At 38.7% G+C, this 14,854-nt stretch overlaps 1 protein-coding gene across 1 annotated transcript in view; it reads right to left on the bottom strand.

The window, feature by feature from the left end:
- Positions 1-122: 122 nt before the first annotated feature.
- The window catches only part of LOC149021143 (YbaK/aminoacyl-tRNA synthetase-associated domain-containing protein), a 36,836-nt gene continuing 22,104 nt past the window's right edge, over positions 123-14,854 (bottom strand). Inside the window, exons 7-12 of the mRNA XM_089149399.1 lie at positions 14,673-14,755; positions 10,625-10,695; positions 10,384-10,540; positions 3,529-3,668; positions 3,348-3,446; positions 123-938 (exon numbers count right to left, since the gene is read on the bottom strand). Of these exons, the coding sequence (XP_089005525.1) occupies positions 861-938; positions 3,348-3,446; positions 3,529-3,668; positions 10,384-10,540; positions 10,625-10,695; positions 14,673-14,755 (628 nt within the window). The 3' untranslated portion in view covers positions 123-860. The remainder of the gene's footprint in view (positions 939-3,347; positions 3,447-3,528; positions 3,669-10,383; positions 10,541-10,624; positions 10,696-14,672; positions 14,756-14,854) is intronic.

Raw genomic sequence — 14,854 nt, 5'->3', positions numbered from 1 at the left:
CCTTTTGTCTCAGATGCTCTCTACCTTCTCTCTGTGGCCACTAATGACAAGCTAGGGAGGTGGAGATTGGAATGCCAATAACAATGCAAGGGATCCGATGCACATCTGGCTCTCCACGCCACTAAAGAAATTCTGGTGCCTCTTGTTAGGGGCTGCAACTGAGAGATTTCAACATTGGAAGTACGAAAAATCATTAGGAGAATAGCAGAACACTGAGGGCAAATGCGAAGAAGTGAAGTCATTGTTGGCTGCACCGCGCATTGTTCTCCTGGTTAAGTAGAAAGTCGATGCACAGAAAGGGGTGAAGCTGCAGCACCGAAAAGGGTGAAGTTCCCCTCTTCTCAACTCCCTACCCGACTGTTCAAATTCCTCCTCATCTCTTCCATGCTGTAGTGATCAAGCTTTGCCTGACGGTAGATAATGGTTAAAAAAGTTATGGGATCAAGTTGGATGAATATGCCTGTACATATTGTCATATCCTTACTCTGGTATTTTACTTATATAATTGGATCAACATCACTGGCTAAAACAGCTCAGAGGAAGAAAATTTTGGGTGCCTACAGAAGAAGTCTTCTCAGTCAAGAACGGATTATGCAGTTCAACATCCACATACATCCCAAAATACCATTTAGGTCTCAATTTTTTTGAATTTCCAAAAATTTTCTTTTGAGTTAGAAACTTGATCTAATAACCCAATTCGTATGGTGGAAAGGGAAAAGAGACCTCCATTACCATAAAGCGTGAATATACAATCAATGTCAAACAATAATATCACCTAAAAAGGAGAAGTTTGGACAGTAATTGAATAATTTTTCAGTCACTGAAAATTTCCTGATCATCAGGCGGAGTCAGCAGAGATTTCATTTGCGTCTACGCACCCCATCAACCTGGGAAGCAGCAACAAACCCTTGTGTGTACACAATGCTCTTGAACATCATCTGAAAGGAGAGATTATCCATCAGCACAAAATATACACTAGAAATTGGAAAGAAATGCTCAAAAACTACAGACAGTAGTTAACAGCAAGACCTCAGTAATATCTCCTTTTTTTATTTTTTGACTTGAGAGGCAGAAATTAGAACATTAATGTCATTCTAATAAGCTGAAAAGTGCTGATCAGACTGATCTAGAAGAATTCTGTTCTCGTAGCACTGGAGTATATCAGACAAAAGAGAAACTTGGAAAGAACACCTGATGTTAGGGTTCAGCCACTTGTTGGATGAGATTTTAAACGTAAGAGGGGATGAAAGGAGCTCAGAAAACTGATAAAAATTGGGTGTATACAGAATAGAACTATATGCTACGTAGATGGACATCAGACATGGGAAATTGTAGCAATTCAAACAACGATGAAGATGACATGGACATAAAAATCTGAAAATGGGCTGGGACACGGGAAAAAGTTCTGCAGGAAATTTCATGGCATGTGAACTGACCTGGTTGGCAGTGGAGTTCTCAGTGAAAATCCACCCGCTAACTATTGTTGGGAATCCACCCAAACAGACAGGGAAATTCCCCCCCCCCCCCCTTCTTCCAATCTTCAACAAAGCTAGCCCTTCTTCCAATCTTCAACAAAGCTAGAGTTTTCCAAATTGAGAAGAAAACATTCTACAGAGTATTTATCAATCCAAAAAAAAGAAGAGGTCGACCCAAGTTATAGATCTTGCGATCAGCTCATTGACTTGAATTCCAATAATACCACAGAGAATTCCTAAATTTGGTGATAGACTCTCATAGTAGCAACCCCAAATTTCAAAATGCAATGCCTCAAAAAGTTTTAAAGGTAGCCACATCAGAATTCAAAATAAAAACTAAGGCTGCTAGTGAAAATTTAAAATTTATTTTTTTGTAGAATATCCTATAAATCTCACCAAATATCTTCAATGTCTTCTAACCATAGTGCTCACGGCTCTAGGCATGCAAGGCATCCAAGGTGGGGGAAATCAAGGTGACACCAACCAAGGTGACAAGGCAATGCCTGGATCCCTAGGCACCGTCAAAGCACCTGGACACCTAGGCGATGCCTTGACGACTATGCTTTTAACAGACCCAAGTGGTTGTAAGCTGCTTTTGATAAACAGGTTCTGTTACAAAGAGTATAAGGACTGCAGTCTGCAGCTACCAATGGGCCTTGTATCCAAGACACTTTGAAAAAACACACATGTCATCAACAAGCTGAATGAACAAAATAGTTTCTACGATGCCATAGCCAAGAAAAGAAGGGGCCAAAAGTGAACTATTCTAAAAGTTATATATAGCAACTGAGGAGGTTCAAATGTTTAAGCAATGAATAGTCAACACAATATTACTGAGCTTTCTTCGTCTTTAAAGGCCTCCTGGGATCCTATCATTGGAAGGACAGAGAACAGCTCAGCCACTTAGAAAGACCAGCAAAATCAACTCTTATATGGTCGATGAATGGAAAGATAGAGCAGCCCTTGGGTTGATTACACATCAAATTTCATGACTCATCTCAACCGAATGGCTTAAACTCTGGAATTTCCATTAACATCCATTAAAATGACTAACTAAAGGATTCTCACTGCTGATAATCTGACGTCAAGATGTTTCTGCCTTCTTAATGTTTGTTTTCTTCTTTAAGAAATGATCGGTTTTCACAACTACAACATTTTTCATAAAGACACGCAATTGGTTTTAACTTTGGTGATGACAAAAACCCTGCCTGCAGTAATAGAGGCTTGTAAGGGCATTTCTTCAAGAATTAGAGAATTTTCTACCAGCCACCGCAACTTGAAACATTTGTTTGGAAACAAATAGCAGGTCCTTGGACAACTAACTCAGCCTCCCCATAATAGAGCAGATCAGAAAACTTAGAAGAAAATGATGATATGGACTCCTGCTTTTAAAAATTTTAGGTGCATTAGTCGGTCAGAAACATAAGGACAAGACAGGAAAAGGTTTTATGCTTAATAACAATTCCAAATTCTGTCACTCTTTTTGGCCCAGCACAGAACAGCAAGCTTTGCTGGTTGAATCAATAAATATAATAATGAAACCACCCATCTGGGTAGCTGATCCCTACTTTTAGTGGAGGAGAAGAAAGTTGAACACAAGGAATAAATTTACTTTCATGATAGCAGTTCATTAATTCTAATGGTTGCCATCACAATTGATTATATTCATTATGCTAGTCCATTAGCTCATCAACAGCCCTCTCCCAAAGGCCCCAAAAAATTCCACATGGAGCAAATAGGCAGCTGCCCACAACAATTTTTTTTAACGCTTTCAGAGTAAGACAATGCATCAGCATCCAATACCTCTTGTTCAAGACAGTATCAAATGTCATACAATGCAAATAAAGCTTGCATAGGTTTAGAAATACTCACTGAAAGGCTCTCCAAATCCAATCTCAGACGTTCTCTGGCTTTGTCTGATATGACTGGCCCCAGCTGCTCTCCTCGTTGATGGACAGTCTCCTTGGCAATCTGCACAATTTATTTCAAAATGCTACCAAATGCAAAGCCTTGAAGAAAAAACAAGAGCATGAAACATTGCATAGCCACACACCTCAGAGAACACGACGGCAGACATTTTATCCATGATTTCTTCCACAAATTTACTCACATTTGAGTTGGAGCTTAAAGAATGAGCAGCACTTTGGGGCTTAACATTAACAGCTGGTGCATGATTGGACTCCTTCACAACTCCTGTACATGAATTGAAGTGAACAAAGCTGGCTACTCAAATCAGGTGGCATATCAGGAGTGCCAAAACCAAATCACTGAACTAAATCATAACAGTTCAAAATTGACAATAAATGGAAAATGAAATGCTTCAAGTACATATTTTTGTGTCTGGGATTCCTTAAAGATTGAAGAAATGTTGCAAAATTTGGGAAACTAGACAAACCCAAGCTTTATTTATAATGTAAAAGACAATATAATGGAATGGTTATGAGACATAATTACCTATAGATGATTCCACCCCAATACCCATATTAAAAACAGACCCCTTCAAACTGATGCAAAGATATCACACATGCCCAATTTATGTAAATCAATAATATGAAGTTATTTTTTGTCTTTAAGTACCTAGATTAGGGTTTCTACCCTAACTCAGACCATTTTCCAGCATGAAGAACTATGTCATGGCCACGTTATGTTAGTATTATATGTATTATACAATATATACTTGCATGTATGCTTACGAAACTCCGGCATGTCATTACCCTGTCATCTTTTTGAAAAATATCCATATGGTCAGCGGTTAGGCTACCAAACCTATATTGTCAAATTCAGTGGACACACAAATAGTGTCATCATACGCCACCCTCTCAAAACCTATGGTTAGACCCCCACCCCCCCCCACCAAACCCCAAAAAAAAAAGGGTGGTCAAAACTCTAGAATTCTCCCAGAGATGTATTAAGGACGACAGTTATCCCATGTAGGCAATCTAGCCAATTTATCTCCAGCTTAGGCCATATCACCATGCATACAAATCCAATCCATCATCTAGTTCCTTCAATCTTATTATAATTGTTTGGAGGACCAGCTTAAGATCTTTCAAGTTAGCCTCTTCTCAATCCTATGTTGCCTATGTTGATGAGACATACCATGCCACTCCATAAATATGAAACCATCACTCTAGAACGAGCTAGGCTGAATCAAGCTGGGATACAAGTATGTTCACCTTCCAATCATTGTGCACACCTATTTTTAAGTTGAATAACAGTTTGGATTACTAAATGTTTGGTCTAAAAGAGGAGACAAACCTCTACACAAGAATAATTAGAGTAATCCATCACCAAATGTTAGGCAAGATAGGAGATCTCACTCTCAAGCGCAGTCTCACCTTTGAAAAAAACGGAGATCTCACTCAGAGTTGTCGAGATCTCGGGCGAGCTATTGTAAATCTCGGAGCCCAACTAGAGTGAACTCGAGGCCCATCTCGGGCGGTTAAAGGTCAGGTTGGGCTCAAACTTGGTATTTAGCCTATTTTAGGCCTTTTAAACACACCGGTGGGCTTAGATTTCAGAGAAAACAACCCTATATATGAGTTCAAATTCAAACCTAAGCTTGAAGCCAAAATGTTGCAGGAATGAACATGCAACGTTATAAAACATAAAATATATAACCATTAATTGATAAATTAAAGCCAAGTTTTTTTCACATATTAGAATGACTTTCATAACCTAAGTATTTTTCAATATTTTTAATTTTCATTTCTTAGAAATGTATTTCTTAAGTCTGAAAATTCAAAAAATAAGTTACAACAACAACAACAATAAGCCTTGTCCCAACTAAATGGGGTCGGCTACATGGATTCTTGCCCTCCAATCAGTTCTGTTCGAGGTCATGCTAGATACAAGGCCTAAGCTATACATATCCTTTCTCACCACTTCTCCTAAGGTTATATTAGGTCTACCCCTAGCTCTTCCAGTTCCTTCAATATGGATTATATCACTTCTCCGTACAGGAGCATTTATAGGTCTCCGTTGAACGTGGTCGTGCCACCTCAAACGACTTTCTCTAAGCTTATCACTTATGGGAGCAACTCCCAGCCCAACTCTAATATGATTGTTTTTTATCTTATCCATCCTAGTTTTGCCACTCATCCATCTTAGCATCCTCATTTCTGCTACACTGAGTTTATCTATATGATTCTTTTTAACAGCCCAACACTCTGCACCGTACATCATAGCTGGTCGAACAACGGTCCTATAAAATTTTCCTTTAAGCTTTAATGGAATACACCGATCACATAAGACTCCGGACGCACCTCTCCACTTCATCCACCCTATTTTAATTCTTTGGGAAACCTCATCTTCCAAATCACCTCTTTTACTTATGATTGAACCTAGGTACCTAAAACAATCACTCTGAGGAATCTCTTTATCGTCAAGTATCACCACCTCATCATCTGGCCGATCATGACTAAAGTTACAAACTAAATATTCTGTCTTCGATCTACTAAGTTTAAAGCCTTTTGATTCCAAAGCTAATCTCCATGATTCTAATTTGGTATTAATCCCCACCTGGGTCTCATCAATCAACACAATATCATCCGCAAAAAGCATACACCAGGGGACCTCATCTTGAATGTCTTTGGTTAATTCATCCATTACCAGTGCAAATAGATATGGGCTTAAAGTTGACCCTTGATGTAGCCCAACTGTTATCGGGAATTCATTACTTTGTCCCCCCACTGTTCTAACACTAGTCACCAAACCGTCATACATATCCTTAACTATATCTATATATTTACTTGCAACACTTCTTTGCTCTAGTACTTGCCAAATTAACGCTCTAGGGACTCTATCATAAGCTTTTTCTAGGTCAATAAATACCATATGAAGATCTTTCCTACATTCTCTATACCTTTCCATAAGTCTCCTAATTAAGTAAATAGCCTCCGTTGTAGATCTTCCCGGCATAAACCCAAATTGGTTCTCCGTAATTGTAGTTAAGTGTCTCAAACGGGTTTCAATTATTCTCTCCCATAATTTCATTGTATGGCTCATCAATTTAATGCCCCTATAGTTATTACAACTTTGAATATCTCCTTTATTTTTGTAAATTGGAACCACAACACTTCTCCTCCAATCATCTGGCATTTTCCCTGTGCTCATAATCTTATTAAACAACTTAGTCAACCAAACTAGTCCTGGGTTCCTAAGCTCTTCCATACTTCAATTGGGATTTCATCAGGACCTTGCGTCTTGCCGAGTTTCATCCTCCTTAAAGCTTCTTTTACTTCGGACATCGAAATTCTACATATATAAGTTCGGACCTAGGTGCCTTGGTGAAAAGTGTAATCGTCCGAAACATAAGTGCTTGAAGAATGCTCATTTAGTAAACTAGAGAAATAGGTTTCCCATCTTTTCTTAATATCCTCACAAACTAATACTTTACCATCTCCATTTTTAATACATCTAACATGGTCAAGATCTCTACTCTTCCTATCCCTCATCTTAGCTATCTTATAAATAGATTTTTCCCCTTCCTTTGTGCCCAATTTATTATACAACTCTTCATACTTCCTTTCCCTTGCTTTTCTTGCAATTTTCTTAGCTTCATTTCTATCCAACCTATACCTATGAAGATCCTCAACATCTTTAGTTCTTTGCCATGCCTTAAAACTAGCTTTTTTATTCCTAATGGCAGCTTGAACCTCACTATCCCACCACCACGTCTCTCTATAAGAATGGGTCTTTCCTTTTGATTCACCTAGAACATCTTTAGCCACCTTCTTAATACACATAGCCATCTCATTCCACATTACATTGGTATCCCCTTTAAAATCCCATTTTTCTTGTTTGACTATTTCATTAATGAAGGATTTAAAGTACTCTCCTTTCAAATTCCACCATCTTATTCTGGGATAGTTTACCTTGGACCTTTTATGTGTTTTTGGGACTAAGCACATATCCAAGACCACAAGTCTATGTTGTGCGATTAAGCTTTTCCCCGGTATCACCTTGCAATCCTTGCACAACAATCTATCAGTCCTTCTAGTTAGGAAGAAATCTATTTGGCTTCTATGCTGTCCACTTTTGAAAGTAATTAAATGTTCATCTCTCTTTTTGAAGTAAGTATTTAATATAGATAGATCAAAAGCGGTAGGCAAAATCCAAAATTGAAATCCCCTCCTCATTCCTTTCTCCAAAACCAATCAAGAACAAACCAGAACCAAACACCAAATCCCATGGAAACAACGAAACCACGAGGACCGAAACCGCGAAATGAGAACCCGAAACGGTCAACCAGGGACCAGCCGAGGAAAAATCCCAAACGGGGAAACTGGGAAACGGGAAACCTAGGAAATCAGGAAACGGGAAACGGGAAATGTGGAAACGGGACCCCGAAAGAGCCCCAAAATTCATGTCCCAAATACCCACGACAAAACCCCCCAGACCACCAAAGGCGACCCCCAAGGGACACCAAGCATATGATGACCGACCATAAAGCGGGAAACGACAACCAGGCAAAAGCAGGGAGCAGGGGGAGGAGAGGAGAGAACCGCCAAGGATGAACACCGGCACCCCTAACACAAGGTACCTATTGTCAACTATTTTGAAGTTAGAAAAAATGAATGGGCAAGAGTAGTATATTGTACGGACAACCACATTATGTAGCAGAAGACAGCATATTGATTTTGCAAAAACAACAAATGCATCTTTATCAATGCTAGGTCCCCCCCAAAGCTCTACCCGCGAACGATGCCGAAAGTCCTCGGCCCAGTCCAACTAGTTCCATTTCACCCGGTTGAAACTTAAGTTTCCCTCGAATTTTTTACCATGAACCATATCCTCCATGAACACTCTCATATCCTCTTTGATCTTTTCCAATATGTCCATTTAAATCACCTCCTATGATAATCTTTTCTCCTTGACGAATTCCTTGCATTAATCCATCCATATTTTCCCAAAATTCTAGCTTTAGACTTTCATCTAATCCTACTTGAGGTGCATATGCACAAATTATATTTATGCATTCTTTCTCCATTACAAGCTTGATAGCAATAATCCTATCACCCACTCTTTTAACATCCACCACATCATTTTTTAAATCTTAATCCACTATTGTACCCACTCCATTTTTATTTGTTTTATCCCCAGTATACCAAAGTTTAAAGTCATCCAACTTTTTGGCTTTTTTACCCCTTCATCTAGTCTCTTGGATGCAAGCTACATTAATCCTTCTTCTCCTCATAACATCAATCAATTCTAAGCTCTTACCAGTTAAAGATCCTATGTTCCAAGATGCCAATCTAATCCTACGCTTATGGACTAGCTTCTTTACCCGCATTCGTCCACGGCGCGGGAACCCTTGCCTACTTATCACCGCATCCGAGCGCCGATGCGACGCGTCGCTTACAGGGGACACCCTAGCTAACCCTTGCCCACTTATCACTACACCCGGGCCATAGTGTAGCGTATCGCTTCTTTTGTCGGGGAACGCCCTAGCATAGCTTTTATCCTATAAGGTCTCAAAAAAAAATTTCCCATGTTTAATCCACACTAAAAGACCTAATCTAGAACATTAAATATAAGGTCTCAAAAAACTATTTTTCCCATGACAGAAAATTAAATTTTTTTCCCATGAAAGTGTGCATAAGACAAAGATGTTAAACATATGTTTAATCCACACTCAAAGACCTAATATAGAACACATAGTATTTGAAAAAATCAAATTTAGGGGAAAATTTCACCTTGCTTGAAGAACTCCTTCAAATGGCCTTTGATTGATCTTGTTTTGTTAATGTAGATGTGTTAAATCTTGCTTAGGAGTTTTGCAAGTGAAGATCCAACAAGAATCAGGCAAAAAATAGGGCCAAAGTGAAGGTTCAAGTGTGTTGTCGAGATAGGAGCAAGAGCCAGTTGAGGCGAGATCCAAGCGAGAATGTTTAAAAGGGGGCTGCGTTGGACTGACATCTCGGTCGAGTTGGGGTAAAATCCTAGACTCGACCTACATTTTGTCTCGCTAGGCTAAAAAAGAGAGATCTCTAACCAGGATGTTAGATACTTGACAAATGTGCCAAAAGCTCCAAAGCGGATGGAATGAGTTGAATCAAGCCCTTTAACCTATCCGATACTAGGCTGGCCCAATCTAGTGCCTATACACCATAGTGGGCCCCATTATGCATTGCTCCTTTGTACTTGGCATTGCTTGCTTCAATATGCTTCTAAACATGCCCAAGAACTGACTTAATATGCTCAGCCAGGTCTAAAATCTTTTAGGAATCTGCCCCTACTCTTTACCTCGAAGGGACCATGCTGGATTGGTTTCAAGGCATATTTAGTTTGGTGCAAAACATGGTCTCAAGAATCTCAACACTTCATGCTATCATCAACTAACAATGCTACCTTGCTAGGTATGCAACTCACATATGATTGACCAGTTACAGAAATATAAAACAAGCCACTGAAACAACAAAGGGCAACAGCCTCTGGAATAATGTAAATATAAGTCACTATATTCGTTTAAGTTACTACAGAATAGGCCATATTGGACAAATCTGTTCCAATGATTTGAGATTATAAGACTTATTTCAGTAATCTCATACTACGGTCTTCTTATATATTTCTAATAACTCCAGGTTGCTTTCTGCCAAAAACTCAGACATAGTTGACTAACAAAGGAAATGAAAGCATGATAGCACGCAAACTTCTAAAGGAAGAGAAGGAAGAAAAGGCGAACAAAAGTCAATAATTTTCAGCTTCTCATGCACAAAAAGGGATTGGAAGTATACTTTAGAATCAGACTAGTCACGCACTCACGATAATGTTTCTCCCCTCAATGAAACCATGCACTGATCATACAAAGAAAATGCAGAAAACATGACAAAAAAACTCAGCTAGCAAAGTACTTTAGCATACACTCAAGAAAGGTCAATAATTCCTTCAGTTTTTTATTGTTTACCTGTGCCTTTCAGTTTCTCACGGTCCATTGGAGCATGCTCAGTAGGAGGGCATTGAACTGCATCAGTGTTTACAACAGAATCCGGCAAAGCTATTGTGCCAGATGGAACTAGAGCAGCCAAATCAGGAGGTTGATCCTTTCCCACTGCGGGAGTAACCTACTAAATAGCAGCATTGTTGTTAAAAGATAATTAAAACAGAGAGAGTGCAATCTTAAATTACAGAATAAGCAAAAAAATAACCTTGAAATCCACATATGAGGGATTTCTTCCAATTGAAACCAAAAATTTGTCAAGCTCACGAGCTGTTAAAGCTGGCAAAATGGAATCAAACTCTCTGTCAGAGGTCTTAATGAAGAACAAAATCAAAATTGCTACAATCGAGGTAGCAACATAGACAGTAATTTTCCAGTAAAGACTATATTTCAGTGGTCCTCACTTTTATGAACCTAAACAGTTGAATAATCAATTTGGGCTGCAAGATATTCCAGAAAAGTATCAACAATAAATTGAAAAAGAATCCAATTGGCACTTGTCCAGAATCCAGATATTTAATGATTAATCATATCACACAGAACTCTTTTGAATAGGAACAATGACTACTAAATCTTCACTGTATGAGGGCAGACACCCCCCCCCCCCCCACCCTTTTTTTCTCAGGAACTTCAGCCCTTTGATACACACATATTAAAATCAAAAGTATAGACCTCCTAACTTCCCAGAAGCAACATTCATCTTATCATAGAGAGTTGATAAATTTTCTTATATGATACAAATTATATTTTACATTTAAGCCACAAAAGTTATGATGTGGTTAAGCTTATGATACTGCCTATATCAACTTTCAGCAAAACTTGGTACAAAAATACAAAATTTAAAAACATCACACAAACTCAAACACCTCAAAATCCATAGTTGTCATGGTGTCCAGGAGATCCTAGAAATTGGAGAGTTAGTGTGCCTAGGGAACACCTTGCCAACTATAGATGAATTTTTAAAGAAAACCTGACAGGATAAAATTATTATATCATGGTTAGCAAGACTGCTTAGTTGAAAAACACACAAATATATATAAGATAATACACTAGCATAGCTTGCCAACTCGGAAATTAACTTATGGACTTGGACATTAACTTACGAATACGGATTAGTCCACTTAACTCCCAAAATCATGGAGGTGAGGAACATGTCAACTCATCTTTGTGTAAGACTTGGTCGAGTTAACTTGATGAATCGGGTGACTCTGTGGCCTAGTGTTCCAAAACCCACTAATTTCTGAATAGTTTGTGCCCACCACCACCTTGAACAATAAAACTCAAAATTAATAAATCAATGGCAAACCCAGAATTTCTGAATAGTTTTGGAATCTTTTGGAAGGAAAAACCTGGTTCTTGGACAGAACATTAATTAATCTTTAGGGAGTGACTTTTCTGTAAATTACAACTAAAACTGAGGCAAACTGAATGTAACTCAGAAAAGAATGGTTTTTGAGTAGCAAAGATAAAAATTCTGCTTCACCTTAACCTTTGATATTAAGAAACACAAGTCACAGACCACCAAAACTTTTAAGCATGAGCTTCAGATTCCAAGGATAGAAATCATGGAACCAAGTTGGGCAAAGGTAATTGTTGCTCACCCACAAACGAGCTTCTTTCTCAATTCTCAACAAGAATAAAAAGGCTATTAAGGGTTTAAATGGAAAGCCTATTAAATCAAAGATGAGAGACCCCATGCAGGTAAGAGGGCTAGAGACAGGTCACCTGTTGATTTAGACTAGCACCCATACCAACTCTGCCAACTGCCATCCCCTTGGGGTTAGAAAGCTATATGCCAATTCAGTGAATGGTGAGCACTGTGCTTTGTCTCTAAATAGAGAAAAAGGCATCGTAATTAAGGACAGCGTGATTAGACGTATAGCGTGGGGCACAGCTGAGCACCAATAACTCATGACGGAAGGTTGGCCAAATGCCCAGTCGAAGAAGATTCCCATCAGCGAATTATTAGTAAGGCCGCGAACACCATTGCGTAAGCTGGACTGGCTTCCTTGTGATTAGAAAGCCATATGCCAATTCAACTAATCTAACTCTATTGGATAACTTCAAAACAACCAGGTCTTTCACAAGAAGGAAAATGTGACAAACACATCTATTCCTTCAGTGTGCAAGGAAACTATGACCAACCATCAATACTTGAAGTCTCAAATGGCCTTGACTAATGCTACTGAAACCCCTATCCCATTCCTTCTAACATCACATACTTGGCCTCAATAACTTGTTTCTGTAACTACCTCTTTTCCCAGATCTCCATAATCATTGCTGTAAAGAACAGTCATCAAACTCAAAGATCATGCTAAGCCCACCTACTTTTTCTTTCACAAGCATACCTACTACAACTCCTCTACTGAAAGCCAATAATGAGGATAAGAATAGATAGTTTTTTTTTTTTTTTTTGGGGGGGGGAGGGGGACATGGATAGATAGTATATAATCATTATATAGTACAATATTTTCCAGTGCAAGCTCTTGTTCATTTCAATACGAGGGCGATCATGGATCTTAGCTGTCTAGAAAAATGGAGCAAAAAATCAAGTCTTGCTGGGAATACAAAAACAATTATTTTGACTATACGGAGAACATGTTGTGCTTAACTATCAAGGATGAATACATGAATCTGTTGCTACTTTATTGAAGACAAAAACACATAAAAACTTTACTCCCACAAGCAGCAAGTAAAGAGTGTTTACACATCCATACAACCCAAAATCCACACACATGGACTAACTGTTAAAATTCAAGTATCAAAATACTAGCTAGAGAGGAGATTTACACTGACAAACTCCAAAAACCAAGCCATCTTGAGTTCATTCAGGATTATCATAGGTAGACGAGTTGTGCCTATGATACTGTAGGATGGGAATTAAGCGAGGGTAAAAAAAAATTTAAAATGACTACCTAATTGTAAGTCAAGAGACTCAAGACTGGATTAAATAGTTTTAATCTTATATTCTTATAAAATACCCAGGAAAGCAATTAACCAGTGTTTTTTTTTTTTCAATGGGAAAGAGTTCATAACAGTCACATATCCATTCAGGCTATCTGGTTCACAGTGACCGGCATCCCACCATCTTAGAATGTTCCACACAGAGAAAACGTAATCTTTTATGGAATGCCCAGGGGTGATGTATTAGTCTTAGCCTGGCTGGACTGACATGATCCATTTTGGAAATGAAAACCTGGTCCTTAACTGGTTTCTGGTCTGCAGTGGCTGGAATTAGTAAATTATAAATTTTTTAATTTTTTTTTTTTTGGGATGAATAAATAATTATATTAAAGCAAAGAGGAATACAAGGTCTTTAAGAAGAAGACCGGAGGGAAGAACTAAGACCCCAGGAGACAACAATAAGCCTGTTCCTTGGGGTATCATCGACTGGGGGGTGGGGGATAGCTACCAATCTGGAAGAAACATCAAAGAAGATGGCATTCCAAATCTGGTCAAACGAGCGAGATTTGGAGGTCCATCTCCGGAGATTGCGCTCCCACCAAAGGTGGTGGATAAGGGCACAAAACACTAGCTTACCAATCCGATCGCAAATGGAGGAGCCTGAAAAATTTCTCAAAATCCAAGACCAATCTAGACCAAATCCGAAGGAACGTCTCGAAAGGGGCCATATGAAGGAAAGGGCTTTTAATTTCTTTAATGTTGGTAGGTTACTTATAGTTTCTTAGGTAGTTTCCTTTTAAAAATATGAATTGTTATGGTTAGTTTCTTATTGTCGCTTTCTATTTTGGTTGGGATTCTATTTTTATGCAAGGCTTAAACCCTGTTTATTCTTGTGACTGTAGGAAGCACTCAGTTTTGAAATTTGATTAATGGAGAAATTAGCAAAGAAGCTCAAGTGCGAGTGTGTGTGAATGTGATATTCCCCTTCCCCTTTCTCCTCCTCATTCTTCTCACTCCTCTCTATGAAGCCCACCACAGCAGATCCTCTTGGTCTGCACCAAGGGGAGTGCCAGGTGTCCCAAGCAACCAAAGTAGGTCTCACAGAGATCATTTCAAGTGGTGCTACTGTTGCCAAATCATAAAAAACTAGTCAATGAGGGGACAAGCTCTGGAATTACAACTTGTGATTTGCAACAGATAATTCTGAAGACCTGATGCAAATTACACACTTCCATGATCAATTGTTCAAATTAGATATCAGAATAGCTGAAAGAAAATCTGCAAATACAAGGAAAGAATGTGAAGAGGATGAAGAAAGAGAGAAAAAAAAATACAAGAAAGACCTTACTTACAGATTGTCACATCATTCATAAGAGGGTGGAAGAAGCAGAATTTCTGAGCTTTGAATCCTTGATCCAGCAATAGGGAAACATCTCTTCACAAAAGAAGGGGACATAAAACTATGTTAAGAACTCAGGAATTGAAAGTTCACTTATCAAATAAACATTTACACCCCAAATAGCTTGTGCAGTTG

Source organism: Hakea prostrata, chromosome 3 (assembly GCF_041222555.1).
Source record: "Hakea prostrata isolate BN-2017 chromosome 3, UWA_Hpros_2, whole genome shotgun sequence".
Lineage (NCBI taxonomy): Eukaryota > Viridiplantae > Streptophyta > Magnoliopsida > Proteales > Proteaceae > Hakea > Hakea prostrata.
This window is presented reverse-complemented; position numbering and strand designations above follow the sequence as displayed.